Here is a 27710-nt window from a genome sequence, read left to right as displayed (position 1 = left end):
TATTTCAAATATTACTGTGACATATTGCCTGCGTTTTCTTTCTTTTTTCCCTCTAAGCGTTCAGTGCTTTATTCAGTGGATATATACAGCACACATACTATTATATTCATACTTTTCCGGGTTTTTTTTTGTGCCTTTTTTGCCTTAGAAGTAAATCCTTGACATTCTGCACTATTACCAAAATTGTAGCATAGAGCCTAGTAATCAGAAAATTATAGGCTTGCTCCATGGCAAAACCCTATTTTGGTGCTATAAAGAATCATCTCAGAAAGGTTTTCTATCTCTTCAGCGTTATGGTGCTGTAAACAACCCGGCGAGGTTACGTGAAATGTTCCACATCAGCAGCATTAAAAGGAACTTTCTGACAACCACGCTGCTTCCCCCTCATTTTAATTCATCTAATATTTTTATCTGCACAAATCAAAGGGAGCCACTAGAAGGAAAGAACCTTGGAAACAACTTCTTTGTTGAGTGCACCTCAACCTCTGTGATACACTCTTCTGGTCGCACGTTTTTTTTTAATATATATATATATATATATATATATATATATATATATATTATTAATATTGTTTTGTGCTGGCCACGCCACAGTACGGAGACCCCACTTTATACACCCGCCTCCTGCGTGGAAAGGGAAAGAGTGAAGATGTGACGGGGCGTATTTGAAGTATGACGAGCTTTGTGGTCCACTTCTTTTCATTCCCTTTGCCTCAAATATACGCCCGCTTTCAAATAAGCCTCTTTGGCAACCCCATGCCGACCCCCCCCCCGCCTCCTCCACACTCTCCTCCCCCCTCCTCTCCAGCACACACACGCACATACACACAAACCCCCTGCCACCTTGACATGAATGGGCGACTGACCTTTAGGGCCGTGTCCACTCTGCAGTCCAGTTTTTTTTTTGTTTTTTTTTAATCCAAATAAGCCTTCTCCCCCCCACCCTGCCTCATACGGTGCCAGCAATTCTTTGCTGATATCATCAGCGGATGCAAATGAATTTGGACGGGTTTGGGGGGCGGTGGTGGCGGTGGTGGTGTCCGTGATGGTGATGCGGTCATGGACAAAATACCACACTGGCTGCAGAATGCTGCATGTGGAGAGATGGGAATATTGAATACCCCGCCACCAGAACCATCCCAGTTCAATATTGCAGGGAGTAGAAGAAGAAGCAGAAAAAAAAAGAAAATACACATTCCTATTCCAGAAATCTTGGCTGTAAAATACCACCAAGAAGAGAAGAAAAAAAAATCGCCATTCAAATGAGATGCGTTTATTTCTGCATGGCCTTTGAAGAGAAGAGAGGGGTCGTGTCACTCAAACGAAGGAAAGGGCCACTCCGTTATAACCCCCCACCCCATCCTCCTCCCTTTTTTTTGCTCTCCCACCCTTTCCTTCCCCTCTCTCGCTCTGACCGACCCCCACTACTCGCTGTCTTCGCGCACGACGCACGCACGCACATTTGCACCATAACACGCTGGCTTTGGGGGCGACACAGAGCCTAGATTAGAGCTTTGCTTCTTTAACAAGGGAGAGGAGGCACTTCTATAATCACAGCGGCGGTATGTGGGGCCACAAAGAGTTTGCAACCACAGGGCGACTGGTCTTCTGTAGAGTGGTCCAAGCCGTGGGCAAAGCCAGAAAAATGCTCCAATCCAACGTATTACTGGGATCAAAACGCAGCGGTTATAGTGCGTGAAGAGGTTATTAACCCGCAGAGCGCAGGGGAAAAAAGAGAAAAAAAGACCACTCCTCAATCTCCAAACAGCATAACCCGGCCATAGCCTGATTTAAGACAATTCAGCAGCGTTAACGTGACCAGAAACACGGCGAGAGGTAATTATTGAGTTTGTACAGCGAGAGCAATGCATCCCTTGTTGACGATTTAGAATGTGTTTCTGCGCGACTGCTGGCATCCTCTCTCCTCCCCTAAGCACAGCAGTGTAACATGGACATACAAATTTGATGGATGGTGCTGAGTAAGATGGAAAAAAGACATGTATTTATCAACATGCCGCATGTCCTCTGAGGTGACAGAGAGAGAGGGAGAGAGAGAGAGAGAGAGAGATCCAACCATGGAGACTAAAGGGAGTCAATGGGAAACCTTACACTGTCAGGAGCGGTACCCTGTGGCACAGATGAAAAATATCCTTCAATGCTTCGTTTCAGTTAATCATAATAGACGTACAGCAGCCACCTGAGCAATCCAGGTAAACACAGATAGCAATAATGTGAGTGTGACGGTGAAACAAACCGTAACTCAACACGAGATAGATAGATAGATAGATAGATTTGTTCATTAGTAAAAGTTGTGAAGCAGCCTTAGTCCACGTAGCAAAAAATAAATACTAAACTCTAATTTTAGTTCCAAACAGATGTAAAATAATCACATTTGCGTATGACTCCAAATGTGCTGTTAGTCTACATTCAGATAATAGCTTTATGGGTATCTGCATGAACGTACTCACGAGAAGAGAGGGAGGGGGAAAAAAACTAGAATTATTCCACAGCAGACACACAGGCGTTGATCATGTCATACTAAACCTAATATCATAATATATATAAACCGAATTAGTCTATTAACCAAATCCTTAGCAAATGACACTCGCCCGTGTTTAGTGCAGAGGCTGGATACCTGCTAAAAAGCTTTCCAATTTATTGTCAGGAGATAATATAGCGAGGGACTACAGAGGCTATAGGCTCAGTGGATTATATCTTTACACGCATTATTCTGCCTGAGTGACTGGCTGGAGAAAAAAACGCACAGGCAACAACAAGATTGGTCAGGCATGAATGCGGCCTGTGTGTTTTGTCTTTAAAACATATTAATCCATCAAACCATGAAGTGAAGGTGGGGGGACTGTTTGAGGAGTGTACTTTAATGAGATTTTTTCCTCTCTCTTTCTCTTTTACGTAAAAGCAAACTTCACATGCAAGTAAGACAGGCCACACCAGCGAGCTTTCTAAACTTTCTCATTTTATTTATTTATTTTTGAACAAAAATAAATCTGAAATAATTTTTATTTGTTGCATATAATGCATTTGAAATTGGGTCACCGATAAATTCTGCCTCGGCGTTGATGTAATTGCAACAAAAATGCTGCTGAGTAAAAATTGAGGAGCTCGCTGGCTGCGGTGGCACAGTCACACACCATCTGGAGTGTATTAGAAAGAGAAGCCGTAAATATTGCTGAAAAGCCCAGGCGTTATCAGGTATGTAAGCCCGGGCCTTGCTGCGTGGCCTCCCATATGTTGACATAATCAGACTGTTGGGATGTCTATTAAAACGTATCTGAGTTTAATAAATGAACACAGTAATTAAATTCAATTTGTTTGTGCAGATCTTTTTTTCCAGCGACTCCCAGTGTTGGTGTGTTTACATTTTTGGAGGGGGTGGATTATGATGGGATGAGATGCTTGCAGGGCTCATGGGATGTTATCACAGCATTTAGGTTGCTGTTGTGCTTGGAGCAGAAGCAACAGGTTGGCTGCCTTCAACTCCAACTTTCCTCCTAAATTTCATTAACTTAACAGCTTATTATTCCACCATGCAGGCATGCCTCAGTCATTTTAAAAAAAAATAAATAAAGGCATCACTGCGCCGCTGAGAAGCATGTACACATCCTCTCAAACTTGACAGAAGGAATTAGAAGTTCCTCTTGAGCTGCGAACGCTCTGTTACATCCGATTCACGCTTTTCCCTCCCCTTTTAAACTCAAGCATTTCCTTTCCTACCATCCGGGTCTCTTTATCCCCCTGCTAGTGTGGTTTATTCCACATACGTATGTAAACAGCACCATTCATGCAAACAAGTGTTCATATACTACACACAGAGCTCCAGTGAGAAAAGTTGCACGTTGGAGTTTTTTAGTCCCACAAGCTGATTAATTTTTCTTAGTGATGACAAGCACACACACAAACACACACACACACACATAGACAAACGTCCATCCTCTTTCACTTTTTACGTATATATCCCTCCTCCCCCTTTTCTCTCGCACTTCTCTCTCTCTTTCTTTCTCACTCACTCCCCCTGGCTTTATCCGTTTCACTTCGAGGAACACACACGAACACTGTGCAGAAAACACACACACACAGAGGAAAGAGAGAGAGAGAGAGAGAGAGAGAGAGAGAGAGAGAGAGAGAGAGAGAGAGAGAGAGAGAGAGAGAGAGAGAGAGGAATTGACAGAAGGAGAGAGAGCGTCAAAATGAGCCTTACTTTTTTCCCTTTTCTTGCCATGAATCTTCATCCATCCGTCGTTGACAGAGCTTGACTTGATCCAACCGCTTCTTCCTCAGTGCTTTAGAAAAAAAAAGGTCCGTAGCAGTGCGCTTTAATTAATATATTTCTGGGCTGAGTCCCGAACCCAGAAGCTTTAGAGAAGGGAAGAGGAGTGCAGATTGAGACATATTGAGCCCGCTTTAAAAGGATCATTTCATCATGTGGGAGGTTGGGACACACAAAGTTTGCACCCGTGACTGGCATTCCGGAGAGACATGCATATTTTAAAACAACAAAGCAAGACAGAGACCGGGGGCCCCGGGGTGGGAGGGGAGAAAACTTGGAAAGAAGTTACTATCAGATGAACAGCTGTCATTGTTGGGCGAGAGCTGAGCGCATATTAAGATATAGTCATCTGAGAAAAAAAGGAGCTTGTCCAAATGATGTCATTAGTAGCCTCTATATTAGTCGCGGAAATCTTTAAAGTTTTAATTCATTCGTCAGAAATGTACATTTAGCTTCTGCTTAGCTGTAAATCATTAGAACAGTAATATAAAAAAAGTGGCAAACAACTTTTCAAGCTTCGCAAGTTTTGAATTACAGTTTTTACTGGCAGCCTTTTTGAGTTTATCTGTTTATTTCATTCTACACATTATGAAAAAGTCGCACAGCCTTAATTGAAAACCGTTTTACAAACCTTAAAAATGTGAAAAAAAGCAAAAAATAAAGTGGCACTGAATTAAACCCAGCGTCAAAATCTAAGCGGAAAAATATCCCCCTACTATCGATCTGTAAATACATTTATTATTATTTATCCTCTCATAAAGAATCAAGCAGGCTGTAGATTTAAAAGAAAAATCGGAAAATATCTAAATAATGGCAGCTAAGGTTGCAATTTAAAACGTCTCCCGCTTCTATTTTGTCAAGTCACACACAATTGTATCTCTCTCAAGTAAAGCCAGTGTGCTTAGCGCTGTCACTTCTGCACAGCTTTTACAACATCACTCCCCCCTCTTTTTTTTCTCTCCTCTGCTTTACTAGAAGGTTTTCTCTCTTGTGCAAGGGGTCCATTCGTGCAAAAGGAGTGGAGAGGGCATAAATAAAAATGTGTTGGCTGTGACGAGAGATCTGTCCGCTGGAAATGAAGGGCCAGGGGGAAGAAGACAAAGGGGGGAAAATGCATGCAGTGGTGTAGAGCTGGATATCTCTGTTAGTTGTCAGCGTTTAGTCCATGGCTGTGGAATGCTAATGAGTAAGGTCTCTTTCCCTTTCTCTCCCTCTCTTTCTCAATCCACCCTCCTCCCCTCCTCCTTCTCCTCCTGTCCACCCCCTCACCCTCCCCTCCCCTCCCTCACCCTCCCTCCCTCCCTCACCCCCCTCCCCTCCCTCACCCCCCTCTCTTCTCCCTCTCTCTCCCTCTCTCTCTCTGGGAGAAAAAGCGGATCGATAGCTGACCCGATGGTTTTGGCCAATGCTTTATTTATCTGGCCAGGCAATGATATTATCAGCCTTGAACGTTATATACAGCAAACGTCTTCCTAAATCAACACAAAGGGATCCGCTTACACAGCGATCCGGGCTTTCTCACAATCACCTCTCTCCCTCGGCCGGTAGCGCGCACATACACGCGTACGTACGTTCGGGGGATACACGCTTTTAGGCACGGGCATGCGAGGAACGTGCCCGCACACATACATACAGAAATACCTTCTAAATGCACACTAAACGTCCCACCAATTGCCCTCCACACACAATTATGACAGTCATGACAAACATGCGTGTGCACACACGCACACGTGCGCGCGCGCGAGCAGGGAGGCGTCCCCTTATGGTACTCTCACAATCAGGCATATTTTATACCCCGAAGGACTGGATCTGATCCATGGCTTAAAGGTTGCCTATGTGGTCCGCGGACAGATCTCAGAACAGCACACTGTAATCACACGATACGCCTCTCTCCATTGACTGTGTACAGTCAATAGAACAAGAATGTCGGGCTGTTTGCTGAGATATAACAAAACATCTCCCGGGAATCCATTTAATTTTGGACATTTGTCCTCACTGTGCGTTCCCAGCCATTTTGCAAGCTCGTGAGGATGAGGTGCGTGGTAGACACGGTGAGGCACTTGTCCTGTGTTGTCATCATCTTTACGCACAAGACAATATGAGAAATAAGCCGTGTCATACTTCAGAGGGGCCCCCATTCATACACGGAGCCGCTATTTGGAAATTGTTATTGTCTCAAACAACAGTATTTGTCAAATGTGACCAGGAAAACCGGGCTACTATAAGTGAAATGTAGTGACGTGTGACGCCAATAGGACATTTCCACTGCTGCATAAAACCAGTGGTTTGCATTGAGGGTTTTGGAGAAATAGGCTCGCTGACAACTTAGGATAATAAATGTTTCGCTTTCAGACAGATATCTCAAACGTGAAATCGCACCCAGCTGCTTGTGTAAAGCAAACAAATAGCCCCCCGTGTTAGGAGTCCTCCACTTGTGGTTTGATGAATGAAACCAGACAAAGGTAAATGGTTATTTAACTCATTTCGTAGTAACACTTTGGTAACCGGAGTTTCCGAAATTACAGAGACACAAATGGAGCCTATAGTGTACAACATATCCATCTCCCTTACCCACCGCAGTCATGCTCCAATCTGACAGTGCATTTACTTCTCTCAGTGCACTCTGTGCTTTCCTCTTTCCTTTTGTTTAATTAATAATTATGTTGCCACAGCATCACACGATCAGAAATTGGATGATAAACGCCTGGTTGAAAAATAAAGAATTTTTTAGCTGTTATTTGAAAGACAATATTTCAATATTTGAAGTGTTACATAATAAACTAATTTAAGCCTCTGTCAAAGAGAAGAGAGTCTAAAGTGGTCCACAGCCTAAATACAAAATATCACTTTTCCTCGAGTGCTCATGTGTTTTGCTTGTGTTGCCTATACAGAAACGTTAATTAGGAACACATGCCACTATTTCATCTGTTTTTGAACTATTGCTTTATATAGCCTGCAGTGTAACAATTGTATAACAGAATGCTCTCAGCAAGAGGATAAAAGATAGTTACTCTAGAGGGATTTTGAATACATTATGTGGAGACAACCAGCTGAAAGCTGCGTTTAATAACCCAGCAAACAATTTAGTCCAGAGCTACATAAAACAAAAACGACCTGGACTGTTGTGTTGGGTATGGTGAAGCCAGAGCCATTGTCTTTGAAAAATAAACATTTATTCTCACATACAGTCCTCCTCATCATCCAGGAGACGATCCTGTGGATTACTTTAAAAAATAAAATTTTAAAAGATCCCTCGTTAAAGACAAACGTGTTAAATAACTCAGTGCTGCAGGCTACGTATTTAAGGTTGTGTTTTAGATATTTGCTGGTTATCTGAGTCAATTCTTAAATTTTAGTTTGCAAAATTCTGTGCATTCTGCCTCCAGTATAAAACAGAAAGGAAAGGCCCCTTCAGTTCATTATTGTGCAGCTTTCACCTGACCTAAAGCTCTGGGAGAATCATATCCACGAAAAGGGGGAAATAAAACAACGATCCAAACTGAAGAAATATGACATTTATGTTTGTACAGTAACCTGACAACAAGGCGTATGACCCAGTGTCACAGACAGGTCGATTTTTAGCTATAGGTACAATATACAGGAACACACATCAGTCATAAGAATAAAAAAATGTGTTCTTATGAGAGAGCATCTGACGACAACCTAAAGCACAACCTACCTCATTCCAGCATTACCGCCAACTAATTTATACTTTTAACACTGACGTGTTTAAACGCTTTCAAGCAATACAATCAAATAAACCATTGGCACCAATAACCCTCCCCTCCAAAGTCATATAAGGTAGATAACAAATAAAGGCGATATCAAAGTCAGGCATGGCAACGCGCTGCATGCAGTTCAGCTCCTCATAGTGTCCCTCATCACTGCCAGTCAGCAGAGGAAGATGTGGGCAATATGGCACACAAGCAACACGTCTGATGATGAAGAGGGGGGAGACTAACAGGCAAATTTAATAATTGTCACACCGAAAACCCCATTTTTCTTCCTCATAACACCTTCCGATTTATCACATTTTATCACTCTGGGTTGTGAGTGTAATGCAGTTACGCCAGTGAGGGTAGATCCAGGTACAGAACTGGACTTCCTTTGTCATTTTGTGGAGTATAGGGTGACAAAAAAGAACAAAAAAAAAAAAACAGAAGAGAACGCAACATATGGAGACAGACCACCGCAAGGACAGAAACTCTATGTAACCCATCTAACACATTGAGGACTTATCGATGTATTCATTACACTCTGAATGTATCAGGCAAACCAAGGCCACCTCTTTTCTGTCTTTCTCTTCCCCCTCACATAGACACACACATACACTTGACTTCCTCCTAACACGTTTCTCCTCTCATTTGTCCCAGCACTGGCTCCATAGTCTCTCGACCCCCCTTCTCTCTCTTTCTCTTTCTCTCTTTCTTTCTATCCCTCCCTCCCTCTCCTTCCTCCTCTCTATTCCCACACAATGCATCACACTCGGTGTTCCTATCGACTGGCTTACATGCTGTAAAATACATTTTCCAGATTGATCACGCATATCACAGCAGCTTTGCAGCGGGGCCTAACCCTTTTGCCAAATGACGCCCACATCAATATTGAGGCATGCACTATCAAGGCAGAGTTTTTTAAGAGCGAAGGAGGGAGAGGGAGAGAGAGACAGGGGGGAATATTGTTTGGTTTTGTTGAGAATCACCTTGATTAAGCCACGGGAGGAAGGATAGAGGTGGCTTCTGTGTGGTGCGCAGGCTTCCCTTGCTGTCTGGGAAAAATATTAAACATTAATGCGCTCACAGGCTGGCAGAGAGCTGTGGTTCCTCACGTATAGCCTCTGCTGCTTTTGTATCCGCAATGCCAGTTATGTCAGTGGGTCTGCTCAGATGTAAGGTATGCACCTATTGTGTAATTACCACACTTAATCCCGTGTATCACCTCGTTTTCATTGGTAGGTGCAATAGAGGCAAACCGTGTATTCAGAATGATATGTTTCTGCCTCAGTAACTGCAGGCTTCACTTGCACTTTTCATATAGCAAAACCAGGGGCCCACAGAGACAACAGATTCCCACAGATGGTTTAAAATAAGCCCGAGATATCTTGACATTTGCGTCCAGGAAAATGCTTGAGAATGAGACATCGTTGCCTATTTCTTTTTTTAATAGTACAGTCACCATCACACAACTTCATCAACCGACCCTTCTGCAAAAAGCTGCATCATGGAGTAAGCAAATTGAAGGCAACAACCAATAAAATTCAAGAAACAATGAAAATTTTTCAAGACGAAACAAACAAAATGTATTTGAAATGATATATTAAAAGTGCTTTTGATTTTCATGTCTCTCCTCTTTGACTGATGATCGACTCCACACGCACTCATGGCCCGGGGAAAGGCGCCCCAGACGTCCTGGAGTAAAAATGTCAGTAAAAATGTCCTGGAGGTCAGTTTGCTGCTGTTGCAGGTCCATCGTATCAATTGGGAAAAAGTTCAACCATCAGTGGTGATATTGTCATAGCGATTAGACTGTTTCTTATTTGTCTAAATTTCTTTATTTTTCTGTTTTTAAATTCTCACTTCAATTTTAATTCTTGGAGAACATAGCTTCGACAACATATATCGCACTCATTATAAGAAGCAAAAGGTTATATCAAAAAATTATTAGTATAGAATCACAGAAACCCTGGTTTAGAACCAGAAAAAATACAAAACAGAGAGGTACATAGACACAGGACAATTCTTATAATTGCTTGGAAACATTATTTTCCCGCTAAGTCTTGATTCTTTTTTCTTACTGCGCATATGATGTTTTTCATTTTATTTGTATTTTTTACAAAAAAGGAAAATAAAGACTAGTATTTTACAAAATGAAGAGTATTGTTCTTGAAGATGAGGGTGGATTTACACAGGTGTAAAGTCCAGTTCCAATATTTTCTGTACATAATGTATTCCATCACAGTCCCAGAAGACAGAAAAAAAGTAATGTCTTCCAAGTTTCTCAGAAAAGGTCCTATATATAGTCTTCTTGAAGGAGGATGGGGTGAGGGGTGCTGAATTTTGGTCCTTTTTTTCCTCTCTTTTTCCACTTTCTTATAAGGATCATTGGATGGACATGTAAGGCCAGTTGAAGCTGCTCCCGGATAATAGCATATCCCTGATGAGGGTTTCAATAGGAGTTTTACCTACCAAGCGGACGAAGAACAGCTGCTCGATTACCGAAGAGGAGACGGTGCGCAGAGAGGGCAGCCGCAGCAGGAGCTTCCCAAAGCGGCTGGGCTGGTTCGGGTACTGGCTCCTCACGTACTCCTCCAGGGCGCACTGGGATTTCTCCTGTAGGCTTTCGATGTGAGCAGCGTCCGACAGGCCGCAAGCGTCTGAGAAACACACACCAAAAAACACTGTGGTAAGAGCTCTTGTCCCTCTAAATCCTAAGGAACAGCACGTTGTGGAAAAGCCACTGAAATCTGATGTGCCACTATTGATATTATAGATTTCAAGGTAGAAGTCAAACAATGTAGGCTGAAGATATATTATTAGAATTATATTTCAAACTATGTCAGGTCACCAAGCATGCAGAGGAGCGCACAGCTGAGCAGAAGCACAGACATTAAACACACACATCGGTTATTTTTAAAGGTGTACAACTCAGCTTATATTGCTGCTGGATTCGGTGTTATTATCTGCACAAAATTTGAATACAAAGCCACATGGTCATTATTTTTTATGCTTCAAGTGGGCTCAGCTTTGGCAAGTGCACACCTTGCCATACCCAATTTGCGTCCTGCAAAAGCGCCCTGGTTATCATTCAACGCCCGCCATTACGTGTTATTGACAATGTGGAATGAACAAACACGCTGCCCAAACATGCTACATCACACTGACCGAGTGGGACTGTCATACAGAATAAACAAGGGACTTGCTGCTGGAGTAGGGGATGCACAACTCAGTGGAGGATATCGCAGCCTGTCCTCACAGCAATCAGCAAGAATATAGAGGTAAATGTCATGAAAACAGTGCTGGTGGCGAACAGGGTGAGAAGTGATGGGGCAGTGGAAGGTAGGCAATAGGGCCTACAGGCCGATGCTCTTGATGTCTGGACTCTGGGGATTCAAGTATAAGGAAACATAAACGGCACTGATGAATCTGAAATTACACTGGATGTAATGTGACCTAATTACTCTGCAGTAAGCTGTTAAGTGATTTCGCCGCTCTTCTCTCCATAGACCACTCTTGGCCTGTTTTTCGATGGAGCCTATAGGACAGGCCGCTGAAAGCAATCAAATTTATTAGAGGAGGTGAAGTCAATAGTCACACAGAAGCGGCAGAAAATGTCAGAAAAGGAGCCTGTGCACCAACGCATGCGAGGAGTGTGTTTGGTGCTCACTGGTGGGTTCGTGCAGCCTCGCTTCAGGACAGACAAAAAGCATTGAAGGCTTGTTAGTGTCTTACATGTTTTAGTCAGTTATAAAAAGATGTGCTCCTCACACAACCCAAGCATGCGTGTTCTACTGCTTATAAACTGCTGTAAACGCAAGCAGCGTAACCGCTGGCGTATATGGTCCCACATGAAGTCTGGGCTGTCCTCAAAACGTTCTGCACTGAGCTGTGCTTTTGTAGACACTACACAAGAAAGACAGCTTTAGTTTTTTAAGCACTATACGTTAAGCAGTGGACAGAGGCTTTTAAGCCTATTCTTAATTTCTTAGTGCTATAACTCACTATGGCCAGACACAGTAACCTTATGAACCCGGGGGCAACGCTGGGATCTCGGGGTGATTTACTGTGACCTTAGTGCGGCCGGTCAGAGCCCCATGTATGCAAATCCCTCTGGATTAACGCTGAGTGTCCCTTTTAAAATCTACACCGATCAATACGGTTGAAATTAATTACATTTAGAAATTTCTCGTAAAGAAAACACACACACACCAAACGTGGTGTGATTTTTGCAGAGCAGCGATATATGGGGGTTCAAAGCTTTGTGCGAAATATGCTGCAGTTGGATGTATGCATCAAGAGAAGGCTGGTGTAAGACACCCCATAGCTCTCCATTCGGCCTGCCTGCAACACTGCACCCCACAACCTCAATAGACTGCAGGCATAAGAGCAGATCGCTTCCAGATTCGCAAACGACTATTTTCTGCAAGTTTGCAAAGGCGCACACACACAGCCCAGTGTGCACATGTGGATAAGGAGTTAATGTAGGACAATGATCCTGAACTGTGGTGAAATACTTTAGCCTGGCCACCATTATTTATGCATCAAATACTGACAAGTCTGGTGTTATTAAAGGCAGGCAAACAATCCACGCTGATCTTGGCAAAGTGCCACATGGCTTTCTATTGCCGACACCAGTTGTAGCCTATCAGACCAACTAAATGATCTGTTCGAAAACATGGAGGATGTTAATGTGTATATGGAGTTTCTCCGGGTGATCTGGGGTGAATTACTGAGGACGCCGTACAGCACAGAGATATGGTCAACTAGTGCGCACGGTTACATTACAGGATGTGTAGTCTAATAGTAAATAAGGCTGTCACATTACTAAGGAAACGTTAACTGAGACAAAATACGCATTATTCGAGTTACAACATATATTTACCTCTCAGTATGCCGTCACAATTTGGCGTGTCGAATTAACCGAGCTGCCAAAACCCCCAAACTGAACAGTAGTTATTATGGCTTCTGAAACTAAAAATATTAACAAATAGAAAGTCCTCTAACTGTAGGAAAAACCTATGTGGTGATGTACTCACCAAAAGGAGGAAAGCTGAATGCTGAGGGCGGTTTAGCAGCTTAGGATACAATCTCTGAGCTCCTATTTACAAGTTGGAAGAGCAGTGAAGTTAAAGTTTGGATAATTTAAATCCTGGGTATACACAGCTCAATATTACAAAATATACACACTCTATAGGAGATTGTAATGTAGTGTGAGGAAATTATAATATAATATAATATAATATAATATAATATAATATAATATAATATAATATAATATAATATAAAACAAAACAGTATAAGTAAAATGTGTGGACAGTTGTAGTTCCCTTTAAAGTTTAGTTCATAATAAATAATAATTGCTGAAATATACTGGATGACAAGTGTGCACCTCCCACTACATAAAATGTATTTATGCCGCTTTCTAGGGATTTTTGAAAGTGCCACTTATTTCTATATTTAACCAAAAGTGAAAACCACAATAAAACTGATTTTACCACGAGCGTGTCCAATTATAGATTATATACCAGGATGTTACAGAATTTTGTAATGGGCCAAAAATTAGATAATGAGGTCAAAACTTTGAGGTAAGTTCACAAGTAGTTTAGGGCCTGTGAGTGAGTTTAGACTTTCCTTTTCCTCTCCATAATCACCACACTCCCCTGACATAACAAGGCCTAATGGCACCAAGCGCACACAACTAACTCCAAAATAGCATCTAAATTACGCACCGAGAGTAAATAAGGACCTTTAGGACCCTGCCCCAGTCAGCCATCAATTAAGCTATCAACAATGTAGGTTACTTTGTTTTTGTTTTTTGTTTTTAAATGCCGCTGATTACTTTTGAAAGCTGTGCGACAAGAAAAACTATCCTCAATAACTAAGAAAATTAATAGGTCAGCGAAGATTAACAAACAATCTATGGAGCAGTGCTGCTCTGTGTCCTACAGAAGCGATGCACTGACATATGAGTCAACTTCCATCAGCTTTTTTGATCTCAGTCTGCTAAGGATTATTTCCTGCCCCCCAAGACATGTGTTTGTGCACGAAAAACAAGGATAAAAGCATGCAGCGACACTCATAAATGCATCAGCTGTCATATATCACCCAGTGATAGACTATTTCATCTTTACGCTCGATTATTTGACACCTGTTCCAAAATTTATGGACGCGAACAATCTCGGTCTCGGCTCAGACATTGTTCAGAAAAAAAGTTTAAACTCAACAATTGTAAAATATTTACCTATGAGTTTGTTAATTATCTCCCATCTAAAGGCCACTGAACTGAGGGATACACTTAAAAACTTGATGCGTTCACTCAATCTGGATTTGTTTACACATCTTCTGCTGCGGCTACAACTGACATGGGAATGCATGTAAGTGGATATGTAGCAAGCTGTTGACAAAATAGCCGTTTCATCGGCTACACAGACATCTCCTAAAGTCAGATTTGTGACCAGCCTATACCTGACAGCCATATTCCTGATACCACAACGCGTCTTCGCACTGGGAACCCCGCTCCCAGTAACGTTACTGGAACTAGGCCTCATTTCATTATAGACGTGTTTCTGTGTGACATGTTGGACACCCACCTGATGTAAAAAGCACGATCGCCTTGAGGCAGCTGTACTCTGCCGAGTCTACGTGCAGGGTCTTAAGCTTCTCCACTTGCTCCTGGAAGATCCGGATGTGATCCATGAAAGCCACGACGCGGTCCGCGGACATCGGGGAGGCGTGGAGGCCCGCCGCGGCGAGCAGAGGGGCCACATGCAGAGGCATGGAACACTGGGCCGCGTTAAGCACAAACAACTCGCTCCACGTCAGCCTGAGAAGGGACACCTGGTCGGTGATCTGCAGGTCGGGAAAGAAAGGGATGTTTCTCGCCCACTCCACGGCGCTGAAGAGCAAACGAGCCGCCAGCTCGCAGATGTTCTCGATGCCCATGATATTGTTGGGCTGCATGCACTGGCTCCCGTACCGGGACGTCGGGTAAGGTTCGGCCCGCAGCAATAACGAGATGTATCCGGACAGATAGCAATGGCCATTCAGAGGGTCCCCGTTCGTCAGCGCGTACTGGCCTGGGTTGGGCTGGGTTGGAGGCATTCGTCCTCGCTGAACCGCTGACAAAAAGAAAGAGAAAAAGAGGAAATGTGCATCCAGGACTGATAAACATTGTTCAAGAGTAGTGCAACCGTCAAAGCAGGCTACAGCTAGTGTGTTTCTTCTGAGTGAAAAAAACCGGCATGCACTGAAATTTAAAAATCAGCACGCTTTGCAAAACATATTGACCACCGTAATCTGATCGTAAGACTATAATATTTCAGAGCAAATTATTCTATCGACAGCGTGAGCATCTCATCAAAACAGATGTGCTGTGTCCCTCAAGCTTCACACTGTTTGGAGTCTATTTATATTTAAGGATTCAGGCTATACAGCAGGGCAGTGTGCACATGAAAATACATCCACTTTTACGCACAAAACATACACACTTTCTGTCTCCCAAAAAGTAAATTGAACTAATTTGCCACTGATGACATTTCGAGGCACAGCTACACACTACTTTCACGTTATATATATGTGGAGTTTTGTTTATTTAAATAATTATTAAATGTGGCCAAAGATGTTACAAATATGATTGATAATTACTACCAAATGCAATCATGTTTACACATTTTGCTCAAATCAAAAGGTCAACTGGGAATAAAAGGATTTCCCCTTCTGTTTAATATTAAAAATAAAATATTAATGTCAGCCACTGTGCATTAGATATGGGCTTGCAGTGTGTACTGCAAATAATAGACTTGAAATGAGGGATGTCTGCATAAATTGGAATCAAACACTTGACACAGAGAGGAAAGTTATACGGCCTCTAATGCACCAAGACAAAAACAATGAGCCATGAACAACTTCAGCGACATTATTCAGTGTGTCTGAGCTGTCTACTCAGCATAAGGAGCCAGAGAGAGACGTGGGTTTGGAGTGTGTTCGTTTTACATTCACACACACGCGGCTTACAAATCCTACTGTACAATTATAAATTAGTAAGCTGCACATACTTAAGGGACTGTTGGAGAAGAGACTATTAGCCCTGCACACTGTACACACACACACTCCAAACACACACACACTCCAAACACACACACACACTCTCTCTCTCTCACAGACATACAGACGTATACACACACACATCCACACGAGCACTCTTCTGCTCTAAACCCTATACGTAAAATGGGCTTGTTGGACCCTCTGTCTTTTGCTTGAGAGCAGTACAGTTTAGACTGCGAGAAAAACAAAATAAAAGGGTCAGCCCAGACGAGCCGCTTTGTTCAGGCGACCTGCATTCACAAGCATAGCTGCTGTGGCTGCACTGGCCTCTTAGCCCCTCTCTCACACAGTCAGAAAGACGAAGCATTCATGCAAACATCCCTCAAAAACACGGATGGAGACTGCAGTATGCCCAGCCATATAGCCTGTGACCTTAATGCAACATGGCAGCCCTGCTCGTCTGCTACTAGGATGCGTAATCATGAGTGGGCTTTAAAAATATATATATTCACCTTCCCGCCGCATTCCCACTTTTAAACACTTCTTCAGCCGGCAGTATTGGCACTGATTTCGGTGGTGCTGGTCAATGGGACAGTTCCTGTTGGCACGACATGAGTATGTTAAGTTCCTCCGTACACTCCTCTTGAAGAAACTTTTGCATCCCTCGCAGGTGAACTGGCCGTAGTGTTTGCCGCTCGATTTGTCTCCGCAAACCACACATTCAATATGCTGCTGACTCTGTCCAGAATTTTGACTCCCCTTGTCCCCGGCAGTCCCCGGCGTGGACGGGGGTCCCGGCTGGCTGGGGGTCTGCGGAGTGTGCGGCGCCGCCGACGCCGCCTGCTGCTGCTCCCTCGCCGGCTGCGCTGCTGGGTTGGGGCCGCTCGGAGGTCCTCCGGCCACGTCTTCCTGCGGATCTCGCCAGACGCTAACTACCATTGCCATATCTCGGCCCCGGAAAGTGCTATAAAGCGAAATGATCGCCGATGTTTAGGAAGCGGAGAGGAGAAAAATGAGATCTCAAAAGACGGGCAGTGCAAAGTCAAATCGGAGCACGCAATCTCATATGGGGTAAGAAGGGGAGTACAACGCGATCAATACATTCAAAATACAGGAGGGCGATTGAATAGGCACCCGATCAGGATATGCAAGTATCGGGAGGCCAGTTCCAAGGTAAATTGCAGTCAGCCATTCAGGAATCCCTAATCTTGTAGGAAAACCCGAGTCCAGACGTAACAAATTGCAGTTTGATAAAAAATAGCCACAAAGAAAAAGGCAGGAGCGATTCACATGGACGCAGGAACGAGTAAAAAAAAAACCTTTTTGCTGGAAAGACACGCGATCCAAAGTGCTGCGGAGATAAATTCCTTTCTCTTCTCTTCCCCTTGCTCCTTTACACTCCCGTCTTCGCCGTATAGGAGGGGAGGAAAAAACTGAAGAGCCGGATTTTTACATCTATATTCTTAAATAAAGCTCATCATCTCGCCCAGCAGCGAAAGAAAACCGCGTCGCCGAATGAAGTGCCCATGTATAGTTTCACCTCTCTCCAGCAGGAGGAATGGAGATACGAAGAGAAAAGATAAAAAAAAGAAGAGGAAAAACACCAACAACTAATAGAATATGCAAGAAGAAGGAGAGACCCAAAAATGAATGCGCTTAAACGGGAGGACCAGCAGAGCAATGTTTCCGAAACGGGGGATCTGCGCGAATGTCTGTATATAGTGAACTTTGACACTACTATTGAAACTGACACGTTTCTATGGAGATCGCTGCGCCTTATATGGTGCTCATGTCAAGGAGCCAAGAGAGGGGCTGCTGGAGACTGATAATCAAAGGCGACTGACTGGCCAGAGCCCTGCATAGAGGAGGAGGAGAGGAGGAGAGGGGGGATAGGGAGAGAGAAAATGGGAGGCTAAGGTTATAGCCAAGCCCTCTCTTTCTCTCCATTGGTTAGAGTCCCCCTCCGTTCAGTCACTGCAAAAAATGTCCATCTCAATAAGTCACTGGGTCTCGTGTTCAAATGTTAGAATGTCATCTTTTTCGGAAAATAAAGTGTAGAAAATCAAGTGCACTTTACAGATTTCCGCTTGTTCCCCGACTCGCTCCGAGTCATTTGTAGATTTTTTTTTAAGGTAGTGGGTATCGTGAAATAAAGCGGAGCGCGCAGGGAGATTCCGCCACAAATTCACAGTCGGCGTGATAAAATGTACAGTGGTGTATCGATTGGGGTTGGAAACACGTAGAAGCATCTCGCGTCGAGATGGAATATTCACCCTGCCGTTATAGAAAGCCCAAGATCTCCAGACTGAACGCTGAGCCGGCTGATGTCTGAGGTTGGATATTTTTTACAGTGTTGCCATCTACGGCTGGAGGGGCTGGGGGGCTCTGACAGGCACAATTTACATTGAGCTCGCCCCGCGCTGCTATTTACTTTGAAACCTGATTAGTATGGGCCGTCTATTGTCACCAAAAAGAGGAAGAAACCCTGGATAGAATAGCAAAAAAAGCGGGGTAAAGGCAAGGGGGGACAAAGCTTTTACGCACGACAAATAAACCAAAAAAACTGTGCGCAGCGGTGAAAGGGGGATTCTGTTTCCGAAATTCCCCAAAGTTTCAAAATGGTTTGCCTCGGACTGTTATCTTTATTATAAAATGAACGGATGACATTGTTGGCTTGAAGTGGATTTATATTTATACACGTTGTTTTGTCCTTGGCATGCGCATTGCGGTACATCGTCGCCAGTAATCGGCACAAATCTCGCTGATTAAAACTTGGAATTTAGTTTAAACCAGTTTATAAAATGAGGAAAATGTCACTGGGAAGAATGATGCATAAAAGACAGTATGTTGTACAAACGGGATGCCTTGCCAGCGGCCGAAAATTTCTAAAATTAGACGGAGGAATAAGCAATATTCAATAATTACCAAGGTCCTATAGTCTCCACAATCACTGAGCTGGTGTCACATTATGTCTTAATAATGACACTAATTCAAAATCATGTGAAGTTACTGGGAATTTGCATGGGGATTCCGGCTTTTTTGTACCAGGGTTTCTGCAGGCTTACCTCTCTAACTCAAAAATGTCTGGATCGCGCTGCCATCTAGCGTACGTTGTACAATTACAGCCTCATATTAATGCATGTCCAAGTCATCAAACATGCATTTTTAAAGCTTAAAGATGGCTTTAAAAATAAAATAAGGGCATATTTTGCGCATTGTTGTCCTTCATCTTTTTGGGGTTTCAGGAATGTACAGTTGCTTTTATGCAAAAGTTGCAAAATGGAGAGAAAAACTTTCAAAAACCATCAGAAAATGTGTGTTAAGTTAGAATAAAATAAAACAGTCTCAAAAGTAGACTAGCATTTTGATCGCGTGAGATTTAGAGGGACCTTAAACCCAAAATGCTGTGCGTAAATAATCTCCAAAACCATGGTAATATCCACGTTGGATAGGAGTAACTGTCCATAATACATGCAATTATAGTTAAATAAAATAAACAAAATGTTTGTGTGCAGATCTTTAAGCACACAGAGATATTAGCAGGTATAATGGAGCGTTAATATGCAAGTGCCCCCTTTGAAAACGCATAGGAGGGATGGGTTGTTTTTTAAGTATTCAACAAGAGAGCTCTCTCTCCCGTCCCTGTCTCGGACACTCCACTGAAACTCCCCGGCCATGTCTCCAGCTCTTTGAAAAGGTGAAACCAATAAGATTAAATCGGACAAAGATTTTTTTCTGTAAGTGTATCATTAAGATTTAACTCCACAGATTGGAAAAAAAGAGGCTCCGCAGGAGAAGAGGAGAGGAGAGTGAGAGTGAGAGGGACAGCGAATAGGAGCAGGGTAGAGGCTCTAATAGAAATCTGGGGAAACGCCGAGAGAAAAAGGAGAAAGTGGACGGCAGGGCATTAAAAGAAGCAGCACCGGCGACTGCGGTTTGCAGTAGAGGAGCAGCTTTCTGCCTGGATAAAACCCGCCGTCGATGAGGCAAGTACAACATTTATTTCTGCACTTCTACGCTGCACATGGCTCTTAATGCAAGGTTAAATTCTCTGTCACGCCACATGACCGTTTACTTCAAAGCGTGCACAGGACCCGGGTCGTGTCAGAGTTACAACTTTGAAACTAGTGGACAGTCGCTTTCTTTTCTCCACATTATCGCCGATTATCGAGGCTCGCTCCCTTCTTTTTCCAAGCGCTCCCTGCAGATTTGTCCATCAGATAGTAGTAATGTTATTACAGGCTGCTTGGAGCACCGCTGGACATGGGAGCCACTTTGTTTTTTGCACGTCCCGCGTACCTCACCTGCGAGGCTATTTGTTGGTTGAACACATAATGAAAAGATCGATAGCGGTCTGTTTGTCTCAGCGATAGTGTCACCGGATTAAAAGGCTGATCAAGGAGACCAGACGTTTCCCATCTTTTACACTCTTTTCCCTCCAAGTACCAGTTTAGCCAGGGCAGCCACGACATGCAAATATTATAGATTTACGACAAAAATAAAATTCAACGCAAAGTGAAGAACGCGTAATGTGTGAGAAAAGGTTGCAGCGAGGAAATGTTACATGACATGCAAGGTGATTTATCAAAGCAGCATTATTGATGTGGAGGGACTGGAATGAAAAGTGATATAAAATAAATGACGTGCAATCTAGGCCAGGTTAACTTTTTTCCAGGACAAAGCGCACGTCGAGGAGCTTTGTAAAAATAACCTTACATAATAACATTTCACTTAATCCTCCCATGGCCAAATAAAGTTCAGGCTAATTAATAATTTACGCAAGCCAATGAAAATTAATTTTCCCTGTCCCAATCTTCAACTTTTCTACTTCTATAATTTGCACAGAAAATTATGCCTGTCTCTATAAAACATGAACTCACAGAAAACATGCAAAGAATTACATAATCCCATTATTAAACGTGTCATTCCGGTGATGGATGCATTTGCGCACCATAAAGGAGCCGTGATGGTTTGCTTTGCAACAGATAATTAGTAGAATACAGACGATGATTCTGACTTTTTTCCATTTTAAACTAAATTGAATAAACCACAAATAGATTTTCTACGACTGCTTAAATTTCCCCTTGTAGGATAGTTTTGTCAAAGGACCTTCTTTTTTAAACATTTATAAGAGTAGGAAGCACACTGCAGTTTTGCCAAATGTGTGATCAATAACTGATGCCCTCTGTACACACATTCACTTTATAAGACTCACGAAATGCAGCTTTTTTTAAAAGTACAGCTGAAACCAACAAGCAGCAACAATCAGTTGGGAAAACACTGAGGTCATAAGTGCAAGGCCCCCTAATAAAACAACAGATCACCACAAGAGCGCATTTTAGAGCGTTTAAAGCGATGCAAACGGATGTAGAGATTTATAAATGGGCGAGGGTCTGTTTATTATTGATTGTGTGTAATCACATCAGGGTTATAACCACAGAATATAGTCAATAAGACGGTGTATTGGCTTCGAGGCTGATTCCCTTTTCCAGGGGCCTCTGTTCCAAATGCCTCCTGTGTACACAGAAGTGTTACGTTTCTGGGCGCCGGGCTAAAGGGCCACATGCAGCTGATCCCTGCGACTTTAACACCTGACTGCAAAATTGAAATAATTAAACAACTGAAACGATTTAAGTTGATGGACACCTTAATGTGGGGGAACCAGGCGTCGCCACACATCTCCAGTGTTGGTCCTGACTGCTCCTGTGAAGAATGGACACAGATGAATAATCAAACCCAGCAAAACATGCAGCAACAAATAACTTTACACTGTGTTTCTGAACAGCGTGGAAAAGTCAGTCCCAGAAGTTCTTTTCATTAAAGATGCTGCTGCTTTTGTGGGTAAACTGCTGATAGTGTCATGACACGGGTTCACCTGTTAGCGAAGACACTGATTGTACATTTTATAGAATGAACTGACCCAGCAGAGAAGATCAGTAACATCAGACCAGTCTGTTTCACATTTGACAATTAAGACAACACACATTTTAGTCTCCTGCTTATCTTTTAATAATATATATTTGATCATAATTTGTGTTTGGAAATGTGCTTCCAACCTTCTTGTCATTTTCACGTAAACAGCCACAGCGTGTGTTTTGTGAAAACGTCAAATGTAAAATGACATTAAGGCCTTTGACCTAAATGAACCACCTTTTGCTATTTTGACCTTTAGCTGGGAACTCAGAAGCTACAACACAATTTCTTAACATATTAATAGCCAGTAAACGCAAAATTCATACAGCCCACTTACAAATATATGACAGTGTTGACTTTGTTTTTAAGTCCTAATTAAAATAAAAAAAAATAAAAAATGTAAGTGATTCTTATGTTTGAATTGGCGGTTTTGTTGCTTTGAGTGGGTTTGCGTGTTGAAAAGGGGAGGAGGGGGGATGAAGGGTAGGGGGCTGGGTGGAGGGGGGGTGAGAGGATTCTCTCTTGCTTTTTTCTTTTTTTTGTTCAAATCTGATCCCCAAATTATTCTGGAGGCTCAGATTGGTGTGAAAGGGACGAGAAGGTCACTTGAAATCGCCTTTTATCCGATTGCTTTTTTTCTTCTATGGATCAGCAACTTTCAATAGGCATAATCTAATTGCTCTTAATGGAAAGGCCATCCGTGAGAAATAGTGGAAATATCCTTAGACTTATAGCATTTAAGACCTAAATAGTTAACAAGGCAGCAAGAGTTAAAAAAAATAGAATGTTTATTAATTATCACTTGAAACTACAAAGAAGTGTCTCCATAAAACAGGAGAAGCTTAAATTCAAACTGCAATCTGTGTGTTTGGGCAAATGTGACTTTAAGCGTATTATAATAACCCTGTTACTTTATTATTACATCATGGATGACTTTTAGAGTTATCTTTTAGTCCTACAAGGGCTTTAGTTTAACTCCAAAATGACATTATCCTGCAGTGTGAATCCTCCTAGTTTGCATGTAAATATTGTCTATTTTTCTCATTATTTTTTATATGGACTCGCGTCTCCAGAGATTTGCGCTCCTTCAGTTCTGCACGTGATGAATGAAAGTCTCTTTCCAGGGTTTTTGTATCCCAGACTATAATTGAGGACAATAACTGCAACGACTTTCCCAATTAGGCTTGAGGTTGGAGTTAAGTTAGAGGGACTGTCAGTTTATGCTATGGGCAATGGCTTTATTGCTCACTAACCATCATTTCTTTAGAGCCTATGTGCTAATTACTTTGGATGGTCCCAGAGACGGAGATTATAAATCCATTAGCACTGAAACCCTCGTGGTTCCACAGTGCAAACACTGTAATTTTGTAGTACACCAAAAAACCAAACTTTAAGTACCAGGAGCTGGATGAGAGGAAACAGATTTTCAACAGCGTGTGTACTTCTTAGAGATACAGTGTGAAAGGAAGCCTAGAGAGTATCAATCAGCAGCTGAGGCGCACACAGAGCAAACTAAGAGGAAATCAACTGACATGGGATTTGATTTTTTATGACTGTCAATAGTCTTTAAAATGACCGCGTCAATTCAGTGCAACTTTGCAGTCAGAAATGATCAACAGCACATTTTTCTTGTCTGCCTGTCAAAAAATCCAGTGAGCGATGCAGCCTTAAGGAATAAAGTGAATTAAAACACGACTTAATACCTGTTTGACTGCGCTTAAAGAGGGCAACGCAAAAAAAGAAAAAAAAATACTTGGACCTGAACGGGGGTGCGTGAAGGCATCTCGCCCTTAAGGTAATTTATTTCAGGGAAACCGGGGGCCAAAGGTGGAATTCTTGAGAAATTCAACAAGGATAAGGGAGCTTTAGGAATTCTGCACGCAGATTACCTTTCATCCCATCCTCACATTATCCGACAACACACCGTAGAAATATAGCTCAGCGACAGAAGAGCGAGATTACCCTCCGACACAGAAGAGTGCAAAACCGTTTTTAAGAAGTATTGCGATTATTTGAGGGGGGAGAGCGAACAAGACGAGAGAGACAGGGGAGGGAGGAGAAGGGGGAGGAAGGAAGGAAGGAAGGGGGTCAACGCGGTGGAGGAGTGTTTTTCTGGGTGATTTCAGAGGGGGTTTAGAAACCGAGCTCACCGTGCATAGTGTCCTGTCACTGTCATAGTAGTGGAGTGGATGGAGGAGCCACCTAAAAAGAGTTTAGATGAATATTTATGATGAATAAATGCACATCAAACTAAATATGAAACTGATGGGGACATAGAAACTAATTATTTCTCTTGTGGCTGTATTGATTTTGACACTGCTGGGGATGAAGCCCTGCATTGATTGTTAGTTTGCCACCTTTTTGGTTGAACTTTTTCACTTGTTTATCTTTAGGTTAGAAGTGAGTGGCATGATATTAGCACTGCACTATTTTTCTCCTCCCTCCTATATTTCCCCCCCAAAAAAACCAACACACAGCAGGAGCTTAATTAGAAATGTAGTGTAGCTGAACCATCAACATGCTGGAGCAGAGAATGACTGAGCACACTGCTGCAGTCTAGTTTACAAAAGTAAAGAGGAAACAGAAAATAACTTCCTCACCAACTCTCAGAGGCAGTTGGAGTCAAAGAAATGTTAACAACCTTGAGAATATTTTGCGCTGTAAATTAACAAACATGGACGTGAAGCTTCAATCAAAGTTTTGCTTTGATTTGTTTCCCCTTTAATACCTGTGAAAAATTATTTATTATTATACTAAAATAAAGAACACATCAGTCAATGAAGCAAACTGTAAAATATATATGTATAATTTTCAACAAATCATACATTTCCGACTGAAAGAAATATCCAAAATAATATTTAAAACAAGATATCTTATTCTCGCACACACCCACACACAGAAAAAAGCCTCTTGAGATTTTTGTGTATCTTCCTTTGAAAGGAGTGTGTCTGTTGTTTGTGTGTGTGTGTGTGTGAGGGCACATGTGTGTAAAAAGACAGTGAAGTGAAGGTGTGAAGATGGCCTGTGTTTAGTGTCCAGACCTGGCAGATTGTGACCTTATCAATGTGAAACTCTTAAGATAAATTATTCATAGCACCTGTTTGATGTCTCCGGCCAAAGAATGACAAAGGTGTACGATTTAAGATGCATCTCAAAGCCAAGAATATCAGCCACTGTGCTACCTGTCTGTTTTTTACAGCAGAGAAAAAGGAGGGAGGCTGAATTTTAAACAACAAAAATGAACAATTTGTTTCCTTACGGGTGGTGTTGCAGAAGTGTGACGAGAGAACTGTCATATTAAATAAGGTCATACTACTCATTGTTTGCAGAGGGATTAATAAAAACGCCACTGCATCATTTTCAGTGTCCAAGGTGTGGCTGCTGTCAGCCATTGTCTTAATGCCATGTGACTCACAGGTGTCCAGTGTTGCCACCAAAGCGGGCCACCCACATTGTCACGGCCTGCTTTATGCTGCCTCTAATTTGAAACTTGAAGCAGAGAGTTTGTGCGAGTGATTCAGTGGAGCTAACCTTGCCCTGTGTAACCGAGTTTGTGTTGTTTGTCTCCTCGCAGGCAGAGAGCTACATGGCGGCCTGACGTTCGGAAACACAGTGGGACAAGTCGGTGTGGTGCAAGGACTGACACATGGACGGGATGTGATTTATGACGAGTGCCGTTTGATTATAGGACAGTGACAGCGATACCACTGCTAACTCTGAGTGTAGTGATCACTTGGCAGATACATAGAGTCACATATGTGGTAAATATAACATAAAAGGTGAATTAATTGCCACTCTCAGAGTTGATCTTAAGAAGCTGCCTTCTTTGACTTACACCGCTCAGTTCAGATTTTGTTCTTTCTCCTTATGTACATTACTGGAGTGTGTGTTTATCAAGCACAACCCGAGTGTTCCCGCTCAGAAAGGAATCCAAGCATCCTCAAATTCTTCTTCAATGATTTGTTTTGGAAAAAGGCCGTAGAATGCTTTTTGGGAAACTGGCAGCTGATCTTTTCATAACTAGAGGTCAACATAACACTCAGTATTAATAAAACAAATAAGACTAGGAGGGATTTTAATGATGATATATACAGATGTAGTGCGCATGAGCTTGAGTTATGTGTGAGAGCAGGCTGAAGGAGAGACACTCTCACACATGTTTGTATGTTTACTCGTGTCTGCGTGGGTGATAGTCGAGCCAGTTTCCCTCAGATTTTCCCTTTGACCTTTGACCTCAGAGTTGGGGTCAAGCCCTGACAAATGAGATGGTCGAGTTCTGGCCAGAACTGCAAACATTCCACAACAATCTTCTGTCCTCCTCCTCCCTTCTCCTCATATCCGTCATTCCTCACCCCTTTACTCCTCTCAGCGTGTCTCTTCTACGACTTTGAGCGAGTCAGAGAATGTTCTCATTACACACAAACATGTTTTATAGTATTCGCTGTGGGAATCTAAAAGCACACACCCTTCAAATTAAGAATTACAACACTGGTTAAATTTAATATCCCTGACATCTGCCTTGTTTACAGAAGGAATGAAAACAAAAGAGTATGATCTGAGAGGGGAAGCTGTGGTAAAGATTTGGATATTACAACCCTGCACTTTGAAAGCACAGTGTGTGTGTTTGGAAAGCCTGTCAGTGATGTCAAGGATGAGAAATGTTGCAGTGTGGTTTTTTTACACGCTGCTGGCTCTAGCATTTCCGGCAACATTTCTCACTCTGCCTCCCTCACACCATCCGCTCTGCTGCAATATCCCCACATTTTTCCATCTTTTCAATTCTTCCTCTGCCCTCCCTCTCCTCGCCTTCTATCCCCAATCTCGCTCCCTTTACCCTTCCTCTCCGCTGCCCCACCCTGCCTAATCTCAAACTCTCCCTCCCTTCTCTCCTCTCCCAGCACATTCACTCACCCCCCCTCTTTTTTCCCCCCTACACCCACTATTTTCTCTGATTTTCTAACATGCCATTCCACAGAATGCTACCACCTGTGTCTTTAGAAGGGGGAAAAAAGGGGGGAGCTATTGGCAGTCCTCCTCTGGAAGCTGGTTAAGGTAAGTGGCACCCCCTATTACAATGACACGGCAAATAATGCTTGTGCTTGTTGTTTCTGTATGAACTTTTTTTGTGTGTGTGTGGCTTAAATGGAATGTACCTGGCATCCTAAGCGTCACCACCCTCCATCAGAGCTCCGGCTACAAGTCACTGCTGTATAAAACACACGCAGTCACCATCGATGAACGTCAGCCGAGCAGCCACAGTGTCGCAAAGGAGCCTGGAGACCAGCAAAGCAGGCTGATACAGTAACACCGAGTGGATCATGCTCTTGAACTTGCTTCCATAATGATGTAAGATTACTAAAAGGCAATGCAACACAGCAAAGATCTTAATAAAAACACATCAATCTCGATATGCGCGTATGTGCTTTTTTTCACTCCTCACTCCCACTTGAATTGTGATACCATTTGATGTCGGCTGTTACATGATTCATCGGAGGGTACAGCTGCTTCACATGGATCTTGGCCTGGACAAGACTGTTTCCTCGCAGGGTAGCTGATCACATGTCTCAATCACAGGGATAGATCTGGGCTCTAATTGGCTGTGCAATGGCGCATCACAATGGTGAATCTGGGTGCATGTTTACAGCTCTCCGCTTTGAATAGCAAGATGGTGGGCCGTGCTTCAGTGTAGTTTTGTCTTCTCAGGCAAGAGGGCAGTGAGCTTCTTGAGTATCTGTGGACGAGGATACCTG

At 42.8% G+C, this 27710-nt stretch overlaps 1 protein-coding gene and 1 long non-coding RNA gene across 2 annotated transcripts; one reads left to right on the top strand and one right to left on the bottom strand.

Annotated features, from left to right (window-relative positions):
* Positions 1-7788: 7788 nt before the first annotated feature.
* nr2f1a (nuclear receptor subfamily 2, group F, member 1a) lies at positions 7789-17921 on the bottom strand. The gene is made up of 3 exons (XM_022192654.2): positions 16560-17921; positions 14595-15122; positions 7789-10661 (listed from the first exon to the last, which is right to left on the bottom strand). The coding sequence occupies exons 1-3, from the start codon at positions 16990-16992 to the stop codon at positions 10387-10389; spliced, it is 1236 nt and encodes a 411-aa protein (XP_022048346.1). The 5' UTR covers positions 16993-17921; the 3' UTR covers positions 7789-10386.
* A 465-nt stretch (positions 17922-18386) lies between these two features.
* On the top strand, positions 18387-27368 carry LOC127534657 (uncharacterized). The gene is made up of 2 exons (XR_007942890.1): positions 18387-20037; positions 25539-27368. It is a non-coding gene; the product is annotated as an uncharacterized LOC127534657 (long non-coding RNA).
* The last annotated feature ends 342 nt before the right edge of the window (positions 27369-27710 follow it).

The sequence above is a fragment of the Acanthochromis polyacanthus genome, chromosome 7 (genome assembly GCF_021347895.1).
Source record: "Acanthochromis polyacanthus isolate Apoly-LR-REF ecotype Palm Island chromosome 7, KAUST_Apoly_ChrSc, whole genome shotgun sequence".
NCBI classification, from domain to species: Eukaryota; Metazoa; Chordata; class Actinopteri; family Pomacentridae; genus Acanthochromis; species Acanthochromis polyacanthus.
Note: the sequence above shows the minus strand (reverse complement) of the source record. Positions and strands in the feature narration are given on the sequence as shown.

Bases quoted from the DNA above. Each gene is read 5' to 3' on its own strand.
- nr2f1a (XM_022192654.2), bottom strand. From the start codon at position 16,992: ATGGCAATGGTAGTTAGCGTCTGGCGAGATCCGCAGGAAGACGTGGCC. The intron at 15,123-16,559 runs GTGAATATATAT...TCTTTTTGTCAG, and splicing joins AGTGGGAATGCGGCGGGAAG to CGGTTCAGCGAGGACGAATG. The intron at 10,662-14,594 runs GTGGGTGTCCAA...TGTGTTTCTCAG, and splicing joins GATCGTGCTTTTTACATCAG to ACGCTTGCGGCCTGTCGGAC.